Source organism: Acomys minous, assembly GCF_964271855.1.
Source record: "Acomys minous genome assembly, chromosome: 12".
Taxonomy (NCBI): Eukaryota; Metazoa; Chordata; class Mammalia; order Rodentia; family Muridae; genus Acomys; species Acomys minous.
Window position 1 is genome coordinate 18,358,889 of NC_140493.1, and position 23,098 is coordinate 18,381,986.

General features: G+C 51.7%; 1 protein-coding gene across 2 annotated transcripts in view; it reads right to left on the reverse strand.

Moving 5' to 3' along the window:
- Positions 1-23,098, reverse strand: part of PARVB (parvin beta) — an 84,882-nt gene that overhangs the window by 39,718 nt on the left and 22,066 nt on the right. For both annotated transcript variants that reach the window (XM_084749794.1, XM_084749793.1), the window contains exons 2-3: positions 3,814-3,903; positions 2,088-2,158 (exon numbers count right to left, since the gene is read on the reverse strand). In XM_084749794.1, coding sequence (XP_084605920.1) covers positions 2,088-2,158; positions 3,814-3,903 — 161 coding nt within the window. The remainder of the gene's footprint in view (positions 1-2,087; positions 2,159-3,813; positions 3,904-23,098) is intronic.

The following is a 23,098-nucleotide window of genomic DNA, read 5'->3' on the forward strand; positions in this document are numbered from 1 at the left end:
TCTCCAGCTAGGGGCTCCTACAGACCTTGGCACACAGGTGTCATCCTCCGCGTCCCCCTTCCTTGGCATCTTCAGCAGCAGCCTAGGCCCCTCTGCCCAGGTGCAGTGGTTAATCTGTTTTTTGTTTTTTGTTTTCTTTTCTTTCTTTCTTTTTTTTTTTTTTTTTTTTTTTTTTTGGCAGGGGCAGGGATAGGGAAGGGGGAGTAGTTGATTATTTTGGGTTTTGGTTTTGTTTGAGACAGGGTTTCTCTGTGTAGTCGTGGCCATCCTGGAACTCAGTCTGTAGACCAGGCAGGCCTCAAACTCACAGAGATCTGCTTGCCTCTGCCTCCCAAGGGCTGTGACTAAAGATGCACGTGTGTACCACCACTGCCCAGCATGATGGTTAATTTTAATTGTCAACTTGACACAATCTAGAAACAACTGAGAGGAGTGTCTACACTGGGTTGGCCTGAGGGCGTGTCTATAAGGGACTGTCTTAAGTTAATTGCTGTGGGAAGACCATGCCACTGTGGGCAGCACCAACCCCTAGATCTAGGGGGTCCCAAGTAGAATAAGAGTGGGGAAAGCCGTAGAGCACATCAGGCTAGCAAGTAAGTATACATACATTCATTTTCCCTGCTCTCAATGCAGATGTGACTTGCTGCTTCCAGTTCCTGCCACCTTCACATGCCCACAGTGTTGGACTGTAACCCAGAACTGCAAACTAAACAAACTCCTTCTAACCTACATAGTAAGACCCTGTCTTAAAAAAAAAAAAAAAAAAGGAAAAAGAATCACCCTTTGGATGGTCATACAGACATTTTCAGTTTGTGTTTCTACAAGGGCACAGTTGGCAAACAGCCCTGATTCCCTGAATCAGCCCTTATGAAAGCTCAGCCACAAAGGACGGCATCAGGCTCCCTGATACAGTGAAGGTGACATGGCCAATTGAGAGCCATCTATTTCAGGACACTGTCACATGCAGCATTTCAAAGCGCCTAGGTCATCCAAGCTAACTAACTCTGGGTCTCTGAGGTAGGACACCATCTGCCTGCCTCTGTCTCTAGTTGGTGGCCTTCAGGAGCCCTACCGTGGCTTAGATCTGAGCAATCAAAGCCTCGGACCGCCCCTCGACAGGATCAGCCATGTGCTAGAGAAGAGCAGGCAGATGTCCCTGGCAGCCACTGAGCCCCAGCCCCACCCGCCTGTTACTGTGACCTTTGAGAACAAAGCCTTCTGCTTTCCCCACCTGGCTGATTTTCACACTACCGCACGTGGTCCCAGAGTGTTTTAGTCTCCTTCTGTAGCTGTGTTAAAACATTCTGAACAAAAACAGTTTAGGGAAGAGTTTATTGACTTACTCTTTTAGGTCAGTCCATCACTGAGGGACATCAAGGCAGAAACTCATAAAGGAGCTTGAAGCAGAGAGCATGGGAGGAACACTGTTTATTGGTTCACTCACAGGCTCATGCATAGCCAGCGTTCTAAAACAACCTAGAACTGCCTGCCAAGGAAATGGCACCACCCACAGTGGGCTTGGCCCTCCTACATCAAAAAAAAAAAAAAAAAGACAATCAAGACAGCCTCCCCCACCCCACCCTCATGCCCGTAGGCCACTCTGATTTGGGAACTCCCTCCATTGAGATTTCCTTTTGGGATGACTCCTAGGCTTGTGTCAAGCTGACACTAAAAGCTAACTAGGACGCCAAAGGCCATCTTCAGATGAGGCCATAGTGGGTGGTAGGGAGAGACAACAGTTTTCTCCCCCAAAACAACTTGAATCCACATCCCATGGAGATACAGACAACCAGGCTTGGAGGTGGGGTGCATTGGCTCAAAACAGACCCTGCACGGCTCTTGTGAGCACCACATGACAGCCCCGTAAAGGCCCTGGGCTGCCCTAGCACATGGGAGCATCCAGAGGACCAATGTTCCCTCCCACTCTCCAGCCCACATTCCACCCCTTTTTAATGTAGACTCAATGGCCCTTTCAGGAACATGAAGGCTCAGGTCCTCCTTATGTCCACAGGAGCCCCGGGCCCCGACCCCCAGAAGAAGGCCTGAAGCCACCAGGGATGTTCCAACCACGTCAGACTATACCTCACCTTGATCAGCTCCTTGAACTTGGGGTCCTCTCTGGAGGTGGGGTCGATCATGGTACGTTCCTCATTCTCCTCTGCCAAAGACAGAAAAGGGCCAGAGTGAAGGGGGTGGGGCTAGCAGGGTTGCCAGGGGTGGAGGACTCCCTGCCCACTCACATGGGGCAGGAAGCTGGTGGAAAAGTAGGGACCGCATGTTCTCCATGAGAACAGGTCACACAGCCTTGCCAGGCACACACCTAGATCAATCACACAGGGCAGCAGGACAAAATGAAGTCACAGTCCATCTTCTCTGTCTCGGACCCCAAAGGCTCTAGCAGCGAGTCTGAACTACACTGGCATGGGTAGAGAAATGACAGAGGGTGGCACCCACAGTGGCTTCAGAAGCACCCTACCAGAACCAGGGGCCTGAAGGAGGCTTGGGGGGGGGGCCAGTAGTTCCTGGGTCATGGTTCACTGGTCCCCAGGAGGCTGTGTGGGGCCTCGGAACATGTAAGGAAACAAATGGGCAGGCAGCATCATATACAAAACACTGGGTACAGAAGTATTAGAAATCGCAAAGACACACAAAAGGATGACAGTTTCCCCATCTTCCCTATGGATTTGCCCTCAATGTCCTAGCCTGGTTCTGACAGACAGGAGGCCAGTGGAGTTCTTGGGGGGGGGGGCGGGCAGGGTAGAAATTTGGGGACAGAATGAAGACACAGGGGCCAGAAAAGAAAGGACTGGTATCCCACACAAGCCAGTGTGCAGTGGGCCTCCACTGACATCAGCGGAGAGCTCGGAGGAAGTCCTGTTTCCCAGACAGAGAATAGTCTGGAAGCACCTGACAACTGCAGTAACAGTAACAAGAGGCTTGCCCTTCCTGGGGAGAGACATCATGGACCAGCTCTCTTAGGTACCAGCTCATCTCTGGGTCACAGGCTAGGCTGCACTTGCTTCCTCCCTGAGACCCTGACAACTTTGCCATGGGTAGACAGGGATCTCCCTCTGAACCAGGGTTTGAAAATAAGCAGTGTCCCATACCTGCCTTCCACACTGGTGCGCTGCCAAAACACAAAGCCAGGAAAGAGCACCTTGGCTGCCACCCTGTCATCGACTTGCAGTGAGCCATGGTCCTTCCCCAGCCACAGTTCCCACACAGCCAGCTGCAGGCCCAGCAGGGCTCTTCAGGATAGCCATGGAGATATGTGGGGTGTCTGGGATGTGTGCCTAGTTTCTGAATTTCTTCGTGCTTTGAGACCTTAGGGCTTGCTCATCCCAGAGAGACTGTCCTCCAGGCGTAGTTGTCCCCTGGCCTCCTCCTCTAGGGCCTTATGGGGGTTCCACACCCTGAGCCAATACCTTCAGCCTCATCTTCCCTCACCCCCTAGGCCAGCTAGCAGCTAACTCAAGCCGCTTCTTTGAGCCTGGAGCTCCTAGAGTTATACTGTCCAGGCCTCAGCTCAGTAACCAAGTCAAATCTTCCTCCTGTTCCACTGCTTGCCCAGCCCTGCTTGGCCACGCCCTGGAACTGTGACCATAACCAGCCATGCTCCCAATGCTACCATCCACACCAGGATGCCAGTGAGATCTGCACTTGAAGATGGGGGTGAGGGTTGGGGGTGGGAGGTTGAGGGGTGGGATGCAGAAGCCTGCTTCTCCCTACAGGTCTCTGAATAAGACTCCGGCCCTCAAACACCACCCACCCATGCAGGGTCCTACATCAAAGGATGCCAAGTGGCCACAGTACCTAGCTGGGTGTCTTCAGGATGGATGTCCACCAAAGCTGGAGCCAATGGAGAATTGATGGCGCTCTTGCCTTCTTCCTGCAAGTCAGTCACTGTTGAGTAAAGAGAGACCGACCAGGTCAGTACGCAGGGAGCCCAAGAGAAAAGTCCCATGTTTCCATTGTCACTTCTGTGGATATCCTTTCATGGTGGGCAGCCCAGAGAGGCCGGGGGATGTGGTCCCAGCCTAGAACACCTGACATTTTGCTTGGCATTAAGCAGTTCTCCATTCCTTTTGAGAACAACCAGTCTGTCTACACTGTTGTTTGGAACACGTGACTGAGACGTGGAAGCTTCTGGTTGCTTCTAGGAGTTTCCATACCTGCCTGCGGCTGCTTTGGTGGACAAAGCCTAGACCCCCAGTGAGGGCAGAGAAGATGGATGGAGATGGTTTCTCTCTCTCTGGCAGAGATTCAGGCTGTGAACAGGCCTATTTGCATTCGTGGATGATCAGAATTTAAAGTGTGCCACATCCTTCGGGAGAAAAGTCTGATGAAGGTGTGGTAAGCTCTTTCAGTTATTGTTGTTTTGTTGAGACAGGGTTTCTCTGTGTAGCCTTGTCCTGGAAGTCACTCTGTAGACCAGGCTGGCCTCAAACTCAGAAATCCGCCTGCCTCTGCATTCTAAATGCTAGGATTAAGCGTGTGCGCTACCACCACCCAGCTATAGTGAACTCTTACATTTTGCTCTGTCCTTGTATCTATTTTTAATAGAGTTACAGACCAGAAGCCAGCACCACCTGAACAGCTGGCTCCTCCCAGCTGGGCACAACCCTTCCAGACCTCTGCAGGCCATGGAAGCACTTAACCTCCTGGCTGGCTGCGTGTGGCCTAAGTGTCCTCTCTCACCTCCCTTCCCACTGTACAGAGAGCCATGACAACCAGCCCTCACTTGCTGATACTCAGACCGGCGCAGAGATCTGCTTGGATGATGGCCCGCAACCCTCTTTCTCCCCACATGCTCGGCGAATTCTGCCAGGGCACACTTGCAGGTGGTAAGTCGTTAAATCTCCATTAGCATCTCTGTCTCTCCTGGCCCCTGGAGGGACATGCTTCCCCCTAAGATCTTAAATCTCTATAGAAGCTAAAAGGATGGGGATCAAGGGTAGTAAGAAAAACATCAGACTCTAAGGAAGTGAGGCCAGCTTCTATGCTGGCGGGGTATGGGCCCAGAGACTGCAAGCTGTGCATAAACAGTGGGTATGTAGGCTGGGGTCGGGTGTAGTTGCAGGGTTTAGACAGTGTGTGCTCAAGTTCTGTGGTACCGCACAGGACTCACTGTCTCCCCAAAGACCCTGGTAGCCCTTGGCCACAGGCACAATAACACCTCTAAATTCTGCCCCGAACACCAGACATCTCAAAAAGTTTTAACGCTTTACATGGTGGTCCACCCACAACAGCAGGTGGTGGGGAAAGCATCATGTGTATGTAGCACAAAGGCTTTAGGACAGGAGGTCCCTACCCTGCTGGCTGGGAGACCCCAAGCCAGTCCTGTTAACCCCTCTGGCCCTACTGCCTCAGGTGGCATTTGCTGTCTGTTCTCTCAAGGTCCCCAGGCAGACTGCAGAACGCAAGGCCCCCTCTGGGAGCAGGACACACAACAGGCTTTTGGGACATGGTTGTGGATCCAGTTCTGGGGTTAACGCTCCCTTCTGCCTCCAAAGGACAGATGCTCGCTCGGACGTCACAAAGATGCTTATGTTCGGCTTTTTTGAAAAGAAGACCCTCTTGTAAACTTATGTTCAAGGCCATGTTATTCACAACAGCCAAAAGGTAAAAGTAGCACAAATGTTCATAGATACAAAAAAAGGGGGGGGGGGGCGGATGTGTTATCCACACCCATGGGTATCCATAAATATGACTCAGTTGTGAGAAGGCTCTGACTGCTGAGCAATCCCTCCAGCCCCTACTAAACATTTCTTAATCCTCCCCCGCCCCCCAGTCCTCACCCCAACTCTGTGAAGGAAGAAGGCAAACATCAAACATCTTCCTGAGCCAGTGACCACCCTTTGCCGCGCCTCCCAAAGACACACACAGACCCATCCTACGGCACTAGGCTAGTTTGGAGGGCAGACCAAATTCCAGCACACACTTGCACTTCGTAAGTGAGGCGGAGAGACTCAGAAAGAGGAAGAAAAGACAGACAACTCTCACAGAAAGTCAACCCCGCAGCAGCCCAGGGACCAGGGTTTCCCCAGATCCCATCTGGCTAACATCTCAGAGAAAAGGCGCAAGGCCACGTACAGTCACAGAAGAATAAAACGGTTTCCATTGAGAAGGATGTGATCCAGGAAGGACTTCGGTGAAGCCTAAACAGGAGAACCACACCAAGGAATCACCATCCCTCTCAGAAACACCCCGGAGCATGGGGCTGGGGTGATAGCTCGGAGGATAAAGTCTTTGCCGGGAGATCATGAGGGCCCAAGTCCAACCTCCAAAGCCCACATAAACTCAGGTGTAGCTGGTGGTGGTGGTGCACCCCTTTAATCCCAGCACTTAGGAGGTAGAGGTAGGAGGATCTCGGAGTTTGAAGCCAGTCTGGTTTACAGAGAGAGTCTCGGGACAGCCAGGGCTACACAGAGAAACCCCATTTAAAAAAAAAAGCGCCGGGCGTGGTGGCGCATGCCTTTAATCCCAGCACTCGGGAGGCAGAGGCAGGCGGATCGCTGTGAGTTCGAGGCCAGCCTGGTCTACAAAGTGAGTCTAGGACAGCCAAGGCTACACAGAGAAACCCTGTCTCGAAAAAACAAACAAACAAACAAAATGCTAGGTGTGGCCCCAGTGCTTAGGAGGTGGAGACAGGTGGCTAAATCCACCAGCCCCAGTTCCAATGAAAGACCATACCTCAAAAAGCAAGATGGAGAGGGGTGTGGTGGCACAAGCCTTTAATTCCAGCATTCAGGAGGCAGAGGCAGGCAGATTGCTGTGAGTTCGAGGCCAGCCTGGTCTACAAAGTGAGTCCAGGACAGCCAAGATAACATAGAAAAACCCTGTCATGAAAAATCAAAAAAATTAAAAAAAATTTTTTTTAAAGCAGGATGGATGGCTTGAAGGGTGACCCCTGGCTCCCTCATGCACGTGTGCACACAAACATGAGCATGCCCACACAGATAAACTTTAAAACAGCAACAACAATAGTATCAAAGTCCCTGGAACCAATACACGCATCGACCCCCTACCTAGACATGGGGCATGAAGCCCAGGGCTGGGAGAGGGAGAGTGCGACTTCGAACCTGTTTCCAAAATCTCAAGAGTTGGGAGTACAGAGGAACGCTGTTATCAACGGACAGAAACTAGGTCACATAAAACAGAAATTTCCACACTGCCCTTGAACATCAAAAACAACACTAAGTAGGGCCAGGGACTGCGTGACCTTAATAAACAAGAAGCACACACACAGAGCCGAGCCGGCCAGACTGTGATCCGCACGCTCTCCCCGTAGTGGTCCTTCCTGCTCAAGGCCTTGGGGGAAACACAGACTCAGAGTCCAGGGAGAACACTGCACACTTAGCCGAAGCTGCCCAGTCCAAGCTCAAACCTTACTCTGCTACATACTTGTGGCCTCAGGTGATCCCCCTGCACCTCACAATGCCTCAGTTTCCCCACTGTAGCACAAGGGGGAGGAGTACCTGCTCACAGAGGTCTTAGAGGAGTGGGGAGGTCTGGGGTGTGTGGCACTTGGCTCAGGTTGCACACGCAGTGTATGCTCTCAGACTGTGACTGATGGTGGCCACCTGAGCAGGCTCAGGAGACCCACTGTCATAGAAGAGCAAGAAGGAGATGAGGTCCTAAATGTTGGAAGAACAACAAGAGACTCCATGAAGGAGCCATCCAATGAACTGGTCTTGAAAGAAAGCCAGCCTGAGGAGCATCATCAGAATAGTGTGTGGTGGGTGGGACCCAGCCCAAGGTAGCCCTGGAACTCTGTCAGGATTAACTCAATGGGCAGTTTCAGAGGACCCACCAATCTTGAGAGGATGGTTTTTTTTTGAAGAGCCCGCATCTTCATCCCCACCAGCAACCAGCCCAGCAAGCTAGCGGGTTTCAGTGAATTCCAGGGAATGCTGAGATTTTTAAAGTTATGGCCCAGGTGCCGGGAGGACGCACACTTCAAAGATGCCGCTGGCTGTGCCCAGTCCCAGGCCTGGGATAGGTTTGTGATGACAGTGACTCATAAGAGCCTGCTCTTTCGCAGGCATCCTCGCTCTTCTGCCGTGAATGCCCTGTCCACACGCAACCCAGCAGCCAGATGTGAGGAGTGGGTATCCACACGGGCCTTCTGGCCAAAGGCCCTCCTACTGCACCGCAAAAATCCCCAGGGCCTGTGGAAAGTGAGTTGTACAGAAATTACCAGCTGAGGACCAAGAGGAGGAAGCCAGGGAAGGAGGGAGTTGGAGGCCAGAGAGGGATGAAGTTGGAGGCCAGGGAAGGGGGAGGGGAGAACGGAGAAGGAAGAGAGCAGAAAGTGTGAGCGAGGCAAGCCTCTCAGTCTGCTCAGAGACTTGCCTTGGCAAGGCTTAAAAAGCAAAACGTGAGGCATGGGGATGCACACCTTGAACCCTGGATCGGAGGAAGTAGAGGCAGAAAACTCAGTTCACGGACGTCATTCTGAGCCACATGATGAGTTGTCGTAGGCCAGCCTGGGCTACATAAGACCCTGTCTCAGGTTTTTCTTAATTAAAAATTTAAAAAGAGACCAATTTAGAGAGAGAGAGAGAAGCCGACTCTGCTGACACACAATCACAGAGGGAAGGAAATAGCTTCAGAGGCTCACCCAGCTGTCACCAGACGGCCTCCTAAGAGCCAGTTATTTATACCTTAGGCCAAGTGCGGTGCTCACAGCTTTGATTTTATGTTTTATCCTTTTCTCTGTACGACCCCGTTTACTTATTTCTTTATTTATACCCAGACTCTTAAGCAGGAGGTGGAAGGTTTTTTTTTTTCCAGCCTTTTTTGTTTCCTTTTGACATTATTAGGAAAACACAGCTTTGAAAGCAGGCTGGCTGAAGAACAGGCCTCCCTCTAGATGAAGGAGAAACGCGGGTATATGCAGCTACTTTCAGCTTCTCATTCTGAGACAGGGACACAGCACATCTTCCAGAAAATGGGGTACGAGACCCTCGCACTGGAAGGAGGGGTCTGCTAGGACACAAAAGCCTAAAGAGGTCCTGGGGGTGGGGCGCTGCAGGATCTGGGAGTCAGTGATGGGGACTCCATCTACTGATCCACATGGCAGCCCCCTCATGGTGCCCACAGGGGCCTTCTGTACCAAATATACACTGCTTGGTTTTCACAGAGAACAAAAGATCATGGCGGGGAAATCTCAGCAAACACCTTCTGAACCAGGATCAAAGCAAAAATCTCACAAAAAGGGCCATGCCAACACCCGCTGCACATCAAAAGAAGAATTTGAAACCGGTAGCAAAGCTGCCTCAATTTGGGGCACTTAACCGGCCCTCCACAAGCTGGCACCCAGCAGAGCCCTGCACAGATCTGTTCAAAGACAGAACACTCTCCAGGAGCCTCAGAAGAATGGAGGGGACCAAGAGCCCATTGTCCATCTCCCCCATCTCTGCTCCCAAGCCAAAGGGGTGCGGGGGACCCCATGAGCCAGCGGCAGAGACCCCAGGACACCTCTGAAACATTGGGGGAAACAAGAGTTTTCTGTGAATTCTTTAATTCTGTAGAAGCTCTAATTTTCCAGCCATGAGGGGCTTCTTCAGAGAGGTTCCGGAAAGCAATCAAAGTGGGCTGTGAGCGAGGCTCTCCCAGCTCAGACAAAGCCAAGATCTGACCCAAATAAGATCTGAGTAAGTGTGAAGATGTTGATGTCATCAAGCCAGGTAGCTGGGGGCAGACACCTACCTGCCAGCGACCTTTCTGACAACCACAGACGAGGGAAAGGTTAGAAAATGAACTAAAGGAGGGAATTGTTCCTGACAGTTGCACACATGAGGCCCTTGATGTGCAAGGCTGGTCCGTGACTGCCAAGCTCAGCACCAAACATGAGGACCACATGCAGGATGGATGAGGCCACACCCAGCGTGTGTAAGGCTAGGAGCCCAGGGAGAGTGTCTGACCCAGACACAGGAGAGAGGGAATGATGTCCAAACATCAGAGTAGTGGCCTCTTCACCATCAACAGCTGAACTGCTGTTCATGAGACATGGGTTTGGTTTCCTCACACAGGCCATGGCCCAGGGTACTGAGCACAGGACGCTCCGGTGTGTTAACTCAGCGATTTCTAAGACCGGGTAGTTTCTGCACTTCGTTGGCAAGGCCTAGGAATAGGATGCAACGGGGACTTGAACCATTGATTTATGGGCTTGTTCTTCTGGGTCATAAGGTTCTATTCTACTTCACAAGACAAAATAAGCTCAGAGACTAAAAATAAAAGTGCGTGCATTTTAATAAGGTACAAGGAAAAGAAGGCCACCAGCCCCACATCAGGAGGTAGCACTGGAGATGTGTCCAATTGAGATTGCGTAAGTACGAGCCCTAGAGCTTCTGGGATCCCAGGAAAGTTGTCGGGAGGGTGGGGCCTACCTCTAGCTCACTTGCTGGTGGCCAACTGCATACTTTGGCTCCAATAGTCAAGCTTGCACTGGCTCAATCCAAAGGAACCAGTGTGATGAAAAAGTGAGGCAGGCACACCCAGGCTAAGTCTTTGGGACCCATACCTGACACCAGGATATTCTAGGCCTTCTGGTCAACTATCATTTTATTGATTTCTTTATTTAAAGATTTATTTATTATGTATACAGTGTGCATCAGATCACATTATAGATGGTAGTGAGCCACCATGTGGTTCCTGGGAGTTGAACTCAGGACCTCTGGAAGAGTAGTCAGTGCTCTTATCCGCTGAGCCATCTTTTCAGCCCATCAACTATCATTTTAAATGGGGGGAGGGGCGGTCCCTTTGGGCATAGTCATCTTCCCATCACCCCAAGCTGGCCCTGTCACTGCCCAGGGTGGACAGAGCCCAAGTAAAGCCCACGTTACTTGGTGGTTCCTAAAGACTCCTGATGAGGAACTGGCCTCCCACAAACTCAGCCATGCTCTCTCCTTCTCTGCCCCTGTTCGTTCCTCAGAAACTGCTGGAGCCAGGTCCTGTAGGCCTTTTTTGGGGGGAGGGGGTTTCAAGACAGGATCTCTCTGTGTGGCCTTGGCTGTCCTGGACTCAGACTCGCTTTGTAGACCAGGCTGGCCTCAAACTCACAGCAATCTGCCTGCCTCTGCCTCCCTAGTGCTGGGATTAAAGGCGTGCGCCACCATGCCTGGCTTGCAGACTCTTAGTCTGGGGACGTGCTCACCTCCTCCTGCCCAGAACCAGGTCTCAGCTCACCACAGTGGTCATTGCATCCAGCACAAAGCCAGGCCCAGGATGCATGCATAGAAAAGACAGGGGAAGCAGAGAACAAAGGCCGTCAGCCAGAGAAAGCTACCCAGAACGGAAACGGAGACTGTCATCTACAGTTCACCTCCGGCCACTTCACTGGATGGAAAAGAGGCCTCTCGCTATAGCCCAGCAGTTGTGGGTCACCAAGAACCCAATTACAACAATGCAGCCTAGATGAGAGAAGGAAAAGGATGCCGCCCGGAGATCAGGGGTTGATTGAGGCAACCAGCCTTGGGCCACGCTCAGCCTCCTCTGCTTTGAAAGGTAGACCAACCATTCACACAGGTTTCCCGGAGACAGACCGTTCACCGCCGCCCCTCCCCGCCCCCCCATGCCAGGCATGAGGAACTAGGTCGGATCAGTGTGTGTGCGCGCACAGAGAGTGTGTGTGTTTAAGCACCAGTGCGCGTGTGCGCACATAGCTGAAGCTCAGGACTAGGGTTAAACAGACAATTCCCTCAGTCCCAAAACACAGTCTTTTTCTTCCCCTCTGTCTCCCAGGGTGATCAGAAAAAAATGTTAGAACTACACAAAAATGACTTGAATAGGAAGAAAGGTTTCCGGGTTCACAGTGAAATGTCAAGTTTACCATACAGGCCCCCTGGGCGGGCTGAATCCAGAGCAGGAGGGCCAGTGCTTCCTCGATCAGAGACAATATGGTCCTTGAAAGATAAAAGGCAGCCTAGCTGTCTCCTCAACGCAAAGCCTCATGGGCCAGTTTCTTCAACTCACCCGCTAACCCAGAGGTTCTCAACCTGTGGGTCGAGACACCCTTGGGGGAGGGGATTGTATATCAGATCTCTTGTATGTCAGATAATTACATTTTGATCCATAACAGTAGCAAAACTACAGTTATGAAGTAGCAACAAAATAATTTTATGGTTGGAGGGCTCACCACAACATGAGGAGCTGTATTAAAGGGCCGTAGCATTAGGAAGGTACACACAGCAGGGAGAATTCTGGAGGCTAGCCCATTGTCAGCCAAATAAGAGCTCTAGCAGGTCTCTGACTGTGCTCCCTAAACACTGAACTGTCCAGTCCTTCCTCCAACGCTGTCCTTTACTGCCTTCCAAGTCCAGGCCACACCTGCCACAGTGTCCCCAGCCACCTGGCCCAGCTGACTTTCCTAGCACCTTCCCTCTCCCTCTGGCTGAGGATGCTTCCCCTAAAGAGCGCAGAGGACAGTGCCTTTACTCCTCAGCCTGTGCACGCTCTCCAGTGCCACATCCCACAGCTACCACTGAACCTGCATCCAGAACTTCCCATCTGCTTATGCCTGCCCAGACATCATCTCCCAGTTCTGAGCCTGCAGCTGATGGTCCCTGAAGTCCAGACAGAGAAACAGGGAGGAGAGCCTCACAGTACAGCCATGACAGCCACGGACAGACCCAGCATCCCTCACTTCAGGGGACAATTACTGGGTAGGATCCCACGACTATTGTGACAACTGTCTGCTATGTGGGGAGTGGCTAACGAGGAGCTATGGGTCTCTCCACCTCCTTCTCCTCCCACCACAAGCACCCAGGCTGGGCCCACATTTGCCATTGCTAGGACTCATTCACTCCACTTGAGCTCACCTGAACAGGACTGAGTTAACTCCGCATTCTGGAAGGCTCAGCTCTCTCTGCCAGAGCAAGGGCAGAGGGTCTCACCAAACAATGTTCAGGAGACTTAGAGAGCATGTGCCGAGGCCACCACTCCTCAAAGGACCCAGATGTCAAACATCCACCCTAAAGACCAGGCTTGACCTCCTATTCAGAAGTCCCTGGATTCTCTGCCCAGATACCCGAGGCGTGGGTAGTAAGATTTCCAGCAGATGCCCACCAGGCTACAAGGATGGCTCGCCCTGGCTGCAGACAACTTTGCAAAGGCATAGGCTCTCCCAAAGTCCCTGCAAAAAGCCAGGCATCAGATGTGAGCAAGCACAGGGCCTGTGGGAGGCTCAGGGTCACCTAGGCGCAAAAGGCTGTAGTAAGGTTAAAATGCAATCATAGTACAGTGGGAAAGGAAACATGGAGGCACAGCTGTGGATCAGGGAGGGCGAGCAAAAGGCAAAGGCCTCTGGGAAAGGTCAGGGACCTCTGGGACCTCCACTGCAGGTGCCCAGGTCACCACTAGGGGCAAACCCAGGCACTCACACCTAGCACACTAGGCACGTGTGTTCTGCCATTGAATTATGTCCTTATTTTTTAAAGCTGTCTTAGTTAGGATTATTACTGCTATGAGGAAAGGGTTTCTTTGGCTTATGTTTCTACATCATAGTCCACCATTATGAAGGAAGTCAGGACAGGAACTCAAGCAGGGCAGGAACCTGGAGGCAGGAGCTGAGGCAGAGGCCGTGGAGAAGTGCTCCTTACGGGCTTGTTCTTCATGGTTTGTTCATCCTACTTTCTTACAAAACCCAGGACCTGCAGCCCAGGGATGGCCCCACCCACAATGGGCTGGTCCCTCACTCATCAATCACTAATTAAGAAAATGCCCAGGCTTACAGTTGGATCTAACAGAGATACTTTCCCAGCTGAGGTTCCCTCCTCTCACATGACTATAGCTTGTGTCAAGTTCCATTAAAAAAAAAAAAAAAAGCCAGCCTAGTGGCTCAGGCTGCCCTGGAACCCTCAATCCTCCTGCCTAAGCCTCCCGAGTGCTAGGACTACAGTATGTGACATCATGTCCAGCCAGGGTCACCACTTCATACTGGCTAGGCTAGAGGACATCAGCCACTGACTCGATTCCCCTAGCTCTGACAAACAGCTACAGTTGGCCTCCTCATGCCCAGAAGACTTCCCCCTGCTCACCATCCATTTTGATCCCCAACCATCAGCTCAGGTGCTGACGGCCAAAGGATCTAAACCACGGGCCTCAGCAGCAGACTGTTTGCTGCAAGCCTTGGAGAACCTGTTTTTATAAAGGTTTGCATTCGCTGTTCTCCTTTCGATCAGTCACACCGGCCTTTTTGACAATGCTTCAAAGTGATTTTAACTGTAATGGGGGGTGCGGGGGAAAAGAAGCAGAAAGAAAAGGACGTGCGGACCCCAAAAGAAACTGACAACTGTTCCAGATTCCCCCCTCCCCCCCCCCACCTCTGGTGGTAACAATCACGTCCTTCTGAGTGAACAGGCCTGGTCAAGCTCAACACGAGTAGAGAAAGGCACTATGTAGCAAGAGAACAGAAACAGCAGCAGGAAGGTAACTCCTCAGCAGAGCCGGTGAGGCCAGCTACCCAACTGTGGAACTAGCATTAATTAATCTGATTGGTAATGTCCCCACATACCCAGGGAAGTCCAAAGCGGTTCTGCTGAGAAAATAAGAAGATTAAATCATTAAGCCATTAACAGCAACAACAACCAAAAAGGGCTCTACTGTACACCTGCCACGGGAGCGCCCCCCCCTCACTGGGCCAAAAGCAGGAACACTAAGTGTGTAGTGCCCTCTAGTGGTCATATGTATTATAGTGGTCAAATGAGAGGCAATGAGGTCCATTTTTGGGGGGGAGGGGGAGGAGAGGGTCTCTGAGAAAAAAGCAATGGGCTGCACAAGTGGAGTGCACAAGTGGAGGACACTAGCATTGTTAATAATAATTAACATAAATAATAAATAAATAATAAATATAATAAATAAATAATAAATAAAGGATAATAGCATAAGATGGCTTAGCTCCCATCAGACACTCAGAGTGCCTATGCGGTGTTTCACCCAGCCCAGGCTGGGCACAGCCAGTTCCACCTATCCCCAATGGACTCACACCCACAGAAAAGGATCTTCACTGTCCGGAGGTCAGGCCTCTGAGGGAAGTGTCCCAATGAGAAACCAGGCCTAAAACACGCTCCCTGTCCCAGCAGTGTTGGGACCAACACACCCACACACTTCCTATCACATTTGCTCCTTTGCTAGCTCCTTTCTTCTGAGGCACTGTCACGCTTTGACACATCTGCGCCAAAGGTTTAGCTGCCATCACGTCTGTAAAGGGCAGGTATGTCACCTGCTTGTCTCCCGGCTCACAGCATCACGCTGAGAGCAGACAAACTGCTCAGAGAACAGCTGGCTGATCTGGCTGAGCTTCAGTGAGTTCAGCGGCGAATGGGCCAGCATTCCACAGCTTTAATCAGTCTTTTATTTGTATTTATTTCCCCCATCTTAGGTTGGTTTTTTGTTGTTGTTGTTTGTTTGTTTGTTTGTTTGGAAGCAGGGTCCCTCTGTGTTAGCCCTGGCTGTCCTGGGCTGGCTTTGTAGTTCAGGCCGGCCTTGAACTTACAGTGATTCCTCTGCTTCTGCCTCCCAAACTCTGGGATTAAAGGCATGCGCCACCACGCCCAGCTTTTAGATCAGTCTTAATACATAGCCCATGCTAGCCTCAGACTCACAATCCTCCTATCTCCAAATGCTGGGATTACAGGTGTTTGCCATCACCTCTGTCCTAGCATTCCTTCCTAGGGACTCTCACTGTAATTCACTGGATCTCTTTCCTCCTGCATCTTTTTTGTCTTGTTTTGTTTTTTTGTTTTTTGTTTTTTGAGACAGGGTTTCTCTGTGTAGCCTTGACTGTCCTAGACTCACTTTGTAGACCAGGCTGGCCTCGAACTCACAATGATCCGCCTGCCTCTGCCTCCCAAGTGCTAGGATTAAAGGCGTGCCCCACCACCACCACCACCCTCCTGTATCCTTTAAGGCTGCATCATGATTCCCTTTCTGTAAAAGGGAGAGAAAAACGCCTTTGAATGTGTAGTGGCGTTAGCTGAGGTAGTGCAAGTGGCCCCATGGGATTTCCAGGCAGGAGGAGAAGCCACGGTGAGCCTGGAGCAGAGACACCTGGGAGCTGCAGTGTTGATGGCTGGGGAGGTGGAGGGATGGCCCAGGTCCTTCCTGGAACTGAAGAGGTCCGAGCAGGACTCTCGCCTGGAAAGCCCCTCCCTAACCTTGGCTGATGGCTGTCAGAGGACTGTAAAGCAACAGGCTCACATTCACGTTCTAACCACTGAGGTTCTGGTGCCTTGTTGCCACAGCCCTACAGAAGCAAAGGTCACTGCTTTAATCCCAGCACTCAGAACGAAGGCAGGCGGATCTCTCTGAGTTCAAAGCAAGCCTGGTCTATGCAGAGAATTCCAAGACAGCCAGGGCTCTGTAGAGAGAGAGAGGCTCTGTCTGAAAAAGAAGGAAAGAAGAAAACTAACTAGAAGCACTGGCCACGTGCAGCCTTGCACAGCTGAATATTCTCTCACTGGCCATCCAACAGCTATTGAAACAGGCAGGCCTGGGTCACGTAGGAGAAGGACATTAGACAGCTGTTTGACTTCTCTGTGGATAACAGCACCGCCTCTCCCTGATCCTCACAGCAAGGCAGCCATAGGTCAGACTCCATGACACCGAGGCCAAAGAAGGTTGATCTTCTAGAAATCCGATCTCCCAACACGCATTGACTTTTATGTGCAGCCGCCACAGGACGGCCACCCTCAGCAGGATCTAAAGCCATCTCCCCTGAGCTGGTCTCTCAGAGGGCTTAGCCCAGCAGCCTTGGGCTAAAAGAAAATGGGACCAGGCCGCCTGCCAGCTTTCCACCTGCCTGGCCATTTAATAGCTCAAGAACAGTCGGAGGTGTGCTAATTGCTTGCCCTTTGCATCCACAGCTGTGTGCCATAAGCCATAAGCTTCCCGCCTTCCGATGCTTTGTGTCTCCTCTTTGTCCCCAAGACCACCTCCCTGGACCCTAGCCAATAGGGTAATTGTGTCCGTAACTGTGTCCTCCATCCTGTTGTCATCCACCAGGTACCAAGTTCTAGAGAGCTGTGTGGGCATTTTCATATCCACACACAGCCTGCCAGCTTCCTTGAGGCCCCGGGGGGAGGGGGGGGTGTGTGGAGGTGACCTGGGAGCTGTGTTTGAAAATGGCTGTCTGTGCCAGGAAGAGGAAAAGATTCTGGCAAATGGGGGACTTAAAACAGCCATGGAAATACATCCTGTGCTGTAAGGTCCTGTGGCCAGCATGAGTGTCATAACGCAGGGGTAGGGAGTGCTCCCCCAATGTCCCCATCAGAGAGCTGACCAATCTTCAGTCTCCCCCACTTTCCTTGTCATGTCCCATTCTGCATCCAGCTGGAGGTCCCCAGTCCAGAAGGATAACAAAGATGCTGAGGGAGGGGACAGAGACTTCAGGGCCAGCTCCACGAAGCAAGCAGACCTCCACCCAAGCCTGCCTCTCACTTCCTCCACACCTTGTCCAACTGGACTGGAAGGGTGTGGCCTGCTTGACGAGGGAGCATTGTTGTGCACAGGGAAGCCACCGAAGGGCTGACACTCTCTCATCTCAGCCAAGTCACTTCTGAGGCCCTTTCCCCAGCACAGTAGCCAGGAAAGTCACCCACACCTAAGAATGTTCTGGAAGCTCTCTCGGCTTTGAGCCCAGTAGGGAAGGAGAAGAGGAAGGAAGGGGAGAGGAGGCAGAACCAGGCAGCACTGGCTGCTCCGTCCAGACTCAGCTCCAGCCAGGCGTGGTGACCTGTGATCCTGGCACCTCAGGAAGTTGAAAAAGGAGGATTCCCAAGAGGCAGAGGCCAGTCTGGCTACAGAATAACAAGCCAAAGGCAGACAGGGGGCAGTGAGATGGCTCAGTGGGTAAAAGTGTTTGCTACCAAGCCTAACAATCTGGGTTCGATTCCTGGGACCCACATGGTAGAAGGTGAGAACTGAATTCCCAAACTTGCCCTCTGATTTACCAGACACACTGTGGCACATGCATGTGCAGACACAACACAAATAATATGTGTAATAATTTTTTTAAAGAATTAAACCTTGAGAAACATCTCAGTACAAAGTTGCCTCCTCCTAAAAGTCTTTGTAGACTAAAATGTAACCCACTGTGCTGGTACCTCTCCTGAGCCAGCAGGAGTTGACCACAGGGCTCTGCTGCAAGGACAGCAAGCTGGGAAGAGTGATGCACTGCTCCAGCGAAGATGCTGGGAGTAAAGACGGTGGGGAGAGAGGTATACACCTGTGGGAAACCCGGTGGCCTCTGCACAACCAGGACTGCAATGTAGGCACAGTCTCTATGCTGCTGGAACCATGGGTCCCTCTCCTAACTGACACATAGACCTTCTCTGTCTCAGCAGCTATCCACACACAGGAAGACACCCAGCCTGAACAGGTGGGTCTGCGTCTTGGAAAGCTAACAGAACCGAGGGTGAGGGGGCTGAACAGAGCCCACTTACTAGGTCCACTTCAGCAAGTCCCACACGGCTCAGCAGGAGAGATGCCTGACACCCAAGTCTCATCCTCAGAACCCACATGGCGGGAAGAGAGAACCGACTCCTGCAAGCTCACCTCTGATTTCCACAGGTGCGCCATGTCACATGCACACATGCGCGCGCACGCGCGCGCGCGCGCGCACACACACACACACACACACACACACACTAACAAATAAGAGCTGAGGGCCAGCATACACTTCTCTCTGCTGAGTGCCTTCCCACTGTCATGGACTGACTGAAACCTGAAAATAAGCCATCTTAAGTGGCCTTTGTCAGGGATTCTGTAGCAGCGATAACACACTGAGTATCCCTTATGCCACCAAAGAGGCATGGTATCAGTCACACAACAGACCAACAGCCTGGGGGATGGAGGATGCCCCGACTGGGAACCAGCTTGCTCCATCAGCCCCCTACCTCCCACTCCCACCTCTTGAGTGACTTGAGGGCAGGTTGTTTAGCCTCTCTGGGGTCCAGTTTCCTTTACTGTGAAATAAAAGGCTGTTACAAGGACACATCAACTGTGCCAGTGCTCCCACATCAAGAACAAATGCTGGGCCACCCCTCACAGTGAAAGCTGAGGCCAGGTTTCTCCTCAGGCCTGCCCAGTGCTAAATGCCTCCCACTGGCTGCTCCGATGCAAGATGGAGCTGGAGAGATGGCTCAGCGAGGCAGCGTGCTCCCCACCAAGCCCTAGTTCCTTCTATAGGACCCCTGTGGTAGAGAGAACAGACTCCGCTCTGACTGACACATGCTTGCTGTGGCATGTGCACACACACACACACACACACACACACACACACACACACACACACACACACACATTTTCCCCGGACAATGTTCCAAGTCCCATTCTTCTGGTCCCAGAGATCCACATGGTCCACCAGAGTGACAGAAGCATCATCCCACAAGTCAGATCCTCATCTCCCTTGACTGCCACAAAATGGCCAAGAGTCCTCCTGCCCCATCATCCCAACCCCAGTGTCCCATCACCTTCCCAGGAAAAGGTCAGCCCAGGACCCATTCTTGCAAAGCAACTCCCACAGAGCAGGGCCACCACACAGCTGGCTGAAGCTGGCCTCTGCTGAGAAGGGAAAGGGACAACTCACTGTCAGCTTGTCCTCACAGCCTCACAGCCAAGGGGTATCAGAAGTATTCTGCAGGCCCACGAGCAAGCAGCTACGGGCACACTCCAGGCAGCAGGGTTGCACATGTGCCATATAAGGTCCACGGGGATATCACCATGACTTGCAAATGCAAAGCCAATGAGGAAGCCACAGAGGCCAGGGCTGTTTGACAAGATAAAGCCACTAGCCACATCATATGCAACTTCAGGCCCACGGTGGCAATTCCACCCTCCAGCAACTCCCCATAAACCCCAGTGGCACCGAGAATGCAGAGGGCCAACCACCTCATGGGGTAACTTAAGACCCACCAGACTCTATAGGAAAGTGAACAACTCTGAGCCATCTCCTAAGGTCTGGGCTGGAGGCTAGGGAAGGGCAGAGGTCTGTCATCTCTAGAGGACAGCTCTATGAACCTCAGTGGAAGGTGACATGACACAGGCAGGGGTGGCCAGGCAGTAGTCATCTCCTGGTTGTCAAGTACACAGAAGACCAAACACGAGGATGCGGAGCACCTGTCACTCGTTACCACGACAACAGAAATCAAATTCCAGCAGCAGCTTAAGCAAGGCAGAACTGTGTGTTTTGTGTTTTGGTTTTGTGGAAATGGATCTCTATATACACCCCCGAATGGCCTGAAATTCCTGATCCCCCTGCCTCAGCCTGCCAAGTGCTAGCATTGCTGGTGAGTACCAGCAGCCCTGACTCTTTTTTGGTTCTGCTTTTGTGTTTTGCAAAAGAAGGTTCTGGAGGTGGGGTGAGAGGAAGCCAAAGTAGAACTCTATGCTCTTTGCCTGCAATATACCCCCATTATCTGCAGCCACAGGACACTCAGCCCCCCAGCCCAACTCTGCAGCTAACTGTAGAGTGGGGATGGTAACCCGGATAGACTTCTCAGGTGGTCTGTGGTCAATGGACTCATAATGTCTGGCATCTCAGAAGATTGCCATTTGCTATTGATGGTTATTATAACTATGGCTGTGTGCCACTTCCTAGCCTGGTGGGCACTTTCAGATTGAGGAGGACCTCGCTTAAGAAACACCTAGACAGCCGGGCGTGGTGATGCACGCCTTTAATCCCAGCACTCGGGAGGCAGAGGCAGGGGGATTGCTATGAATTCGAGGCCAGCCTGGTCTACAAAGGGAGTCCAGGACAGCCAAGGCTACACAGAGAAACCCTGTCTCGGAAAAAAACAAAACAAAACAAAACCAAAAACACCTAGACATCATGGATCCATTACTCTGCATGATATCCCAAGTGCCACCAAAGGACTGGACAAGGCCAGCTGTGTGCCTCCCCCGACCCTTCCGGAAATCACAGTCAGCTCTCTCTAATCAGCAGGCGAACTCTGCACTAATGACCAAAGTGTGCCCATGGGTGTGGCACGTGTGCTATACTTTCCTCCCACTAGCAGAACAGGGGGGTTGCTCACACAATGTCTCCCCAGACACCAAAGAATACTGTGCTCTGACGTCAATCCTGTGACAACCCCACAATCTTCCTGATGCATCACTCTTCCTGACCTATCAGGCTATAGTGGGCAGAAGGCTTCAGAGCCCCTACCAGTGATCCACGGATGCTCCACAGCCCAGGTAGGCTCAGCGAGGAGATGAGGAGCCACCCTTCAGAGAGGTCAACATCCCTCAGCCTCAGGACAAGGAGCACCACCCTAGACCAGGGCCAGGAGGGAGATGCTACCAAGATGTACAAAGTGGCAGTTGCAACTTCCCTCGTCCATGGACAGAAGCCCTCTGCACCAAGAGCTCAAATAAGCCTCTCTTCCCTCAAGCTGCCTGCCAGGTATTTTGTTGATGTAATAAAGATGTTAATACAACATTCAAAGAAGAATTGCCCCCAAGCTCCTACAAGGTCAGGGTTGAGAGTTGTATCTTACATACTGCAGGGCCTGGAGGGCCTTAAAGCCCTTGGAATCTCCTGTACCTTGAAAACTCTAGGGGGATGGAGAGATAGCTCAGTGGTTAAGGGCACTGACTGCTCTTCCAGAGGTTCTGAGTTCAATTCCCAGGAACCACGTGGTGGCTCACAACCATCTATAATGTGATCTGATGCCATCTTCTGGCCTGCAGGTGTAGGTGCAGGCAGAGCACTGTATACCTAATAATAAACAAATAAACCTTTTTTCAAAAGAAAAGTCTAGGCTGGGTGTGGTGGCACATGCCTTTAATCCCAGCACTTGGGAGGCAGAGGCAGGTGGATCTTTGTGAGTTCGAGACCAGCCTGGTCTACAAAGAGAGTCCAGGACAGCCAAAGCTACACAGAGAGACCCTGTCTCGAGAAAAGTAAAATAAAATAAAATAAATAAAAAGAAAAGTCTAGGAACAGTCCTTGCCCTAATAGTTGGTCTGTACCTGGGTTCCTGACCCAAGTTCCTAAAACTTGGTCATTCCCAAGCAACAGGAGCATCTTTTGTTCCAAGGACACAACTTTGTAGAGGTTCATGGCCCTACAAGAACTAAAGCACCAAAAGAAGCTTGGAAACACCAGTTCCCCTGTCTTCTGGAGAGGAGAGGAACTGAGATCAGAGGCCCTTATCTGTCCCGCCTTTGTGCGCCGCCTCTGCAAAACCCCCGACCTAGCGCAGTTTGGAGGGCTTCCGGGTTGAAAAGACACCTCCTCGTGCTGGGACAGAGGCCTGTCTGTCTTCACTGCAGGAGAATGGAAGTTGTTATGGTCATAGACTCACCACGCCCCTCCCTCAGCTCCCTACCCATCCCAGTTCATTGCTGAGCTTTCTCAATAAACAAAGCACAAAAGAGAGCTAGTTTCCTGTGGTTCTACAAACGAACCAAACCCAGGAGGGCATAGAAACGCCACTTCATGGCAGCCCCGTCACAAGCTTACAGACTGTGTTTGCACCTGGAGTGGATGTGGGGTGGTCTTGAGGGCCGAGCTCAACCAGCAGCTTTGATGCTCTCTGGATATAGGATGAACTGGAGGACACCCCCAGAGGTGTCCTCAGAGAGCTGCTTGGTGTGATAGGAGGTCCCCATATGCCTCCCAGTGGTGACAGAGGCACAGAGCCACGTGTGGCCATCTGTCTCTGCAGCGGCTGTCTGTCTCCAGCAGTTCTCAACATTCTAGCTGAATGCTGTTCAAACCATCCACAAGTTCTGGGCTCACAAACCCACTCACTAAGGAATCCATAATCCAGGCTGGAGAGATAGCTCAGAGGTTAAGAGCACTGACTGCTCTTCCAGAGGTCCTGAGTTCAAGTCCCAACATGGTGGCTCACAAGCACCTATTATGTGATCTGGCGCCCTCTTCTGGCCTGCAGGTGTACATGCAGGCAGAACACTGTATATATAATAAATAAATAAATCTTAAGAAATCCATAACCCTGAAGCATTGCACAGTACTTGGGATCAAGCGGGAAACGTGAGTTCCTGGGGTACACGCACGCCACTAAAGTCAAACAGATGGCCTCTGCCTCGTTTTCGCCCTCACTTCTGAGAAAGCACCCACTTCGCAGTC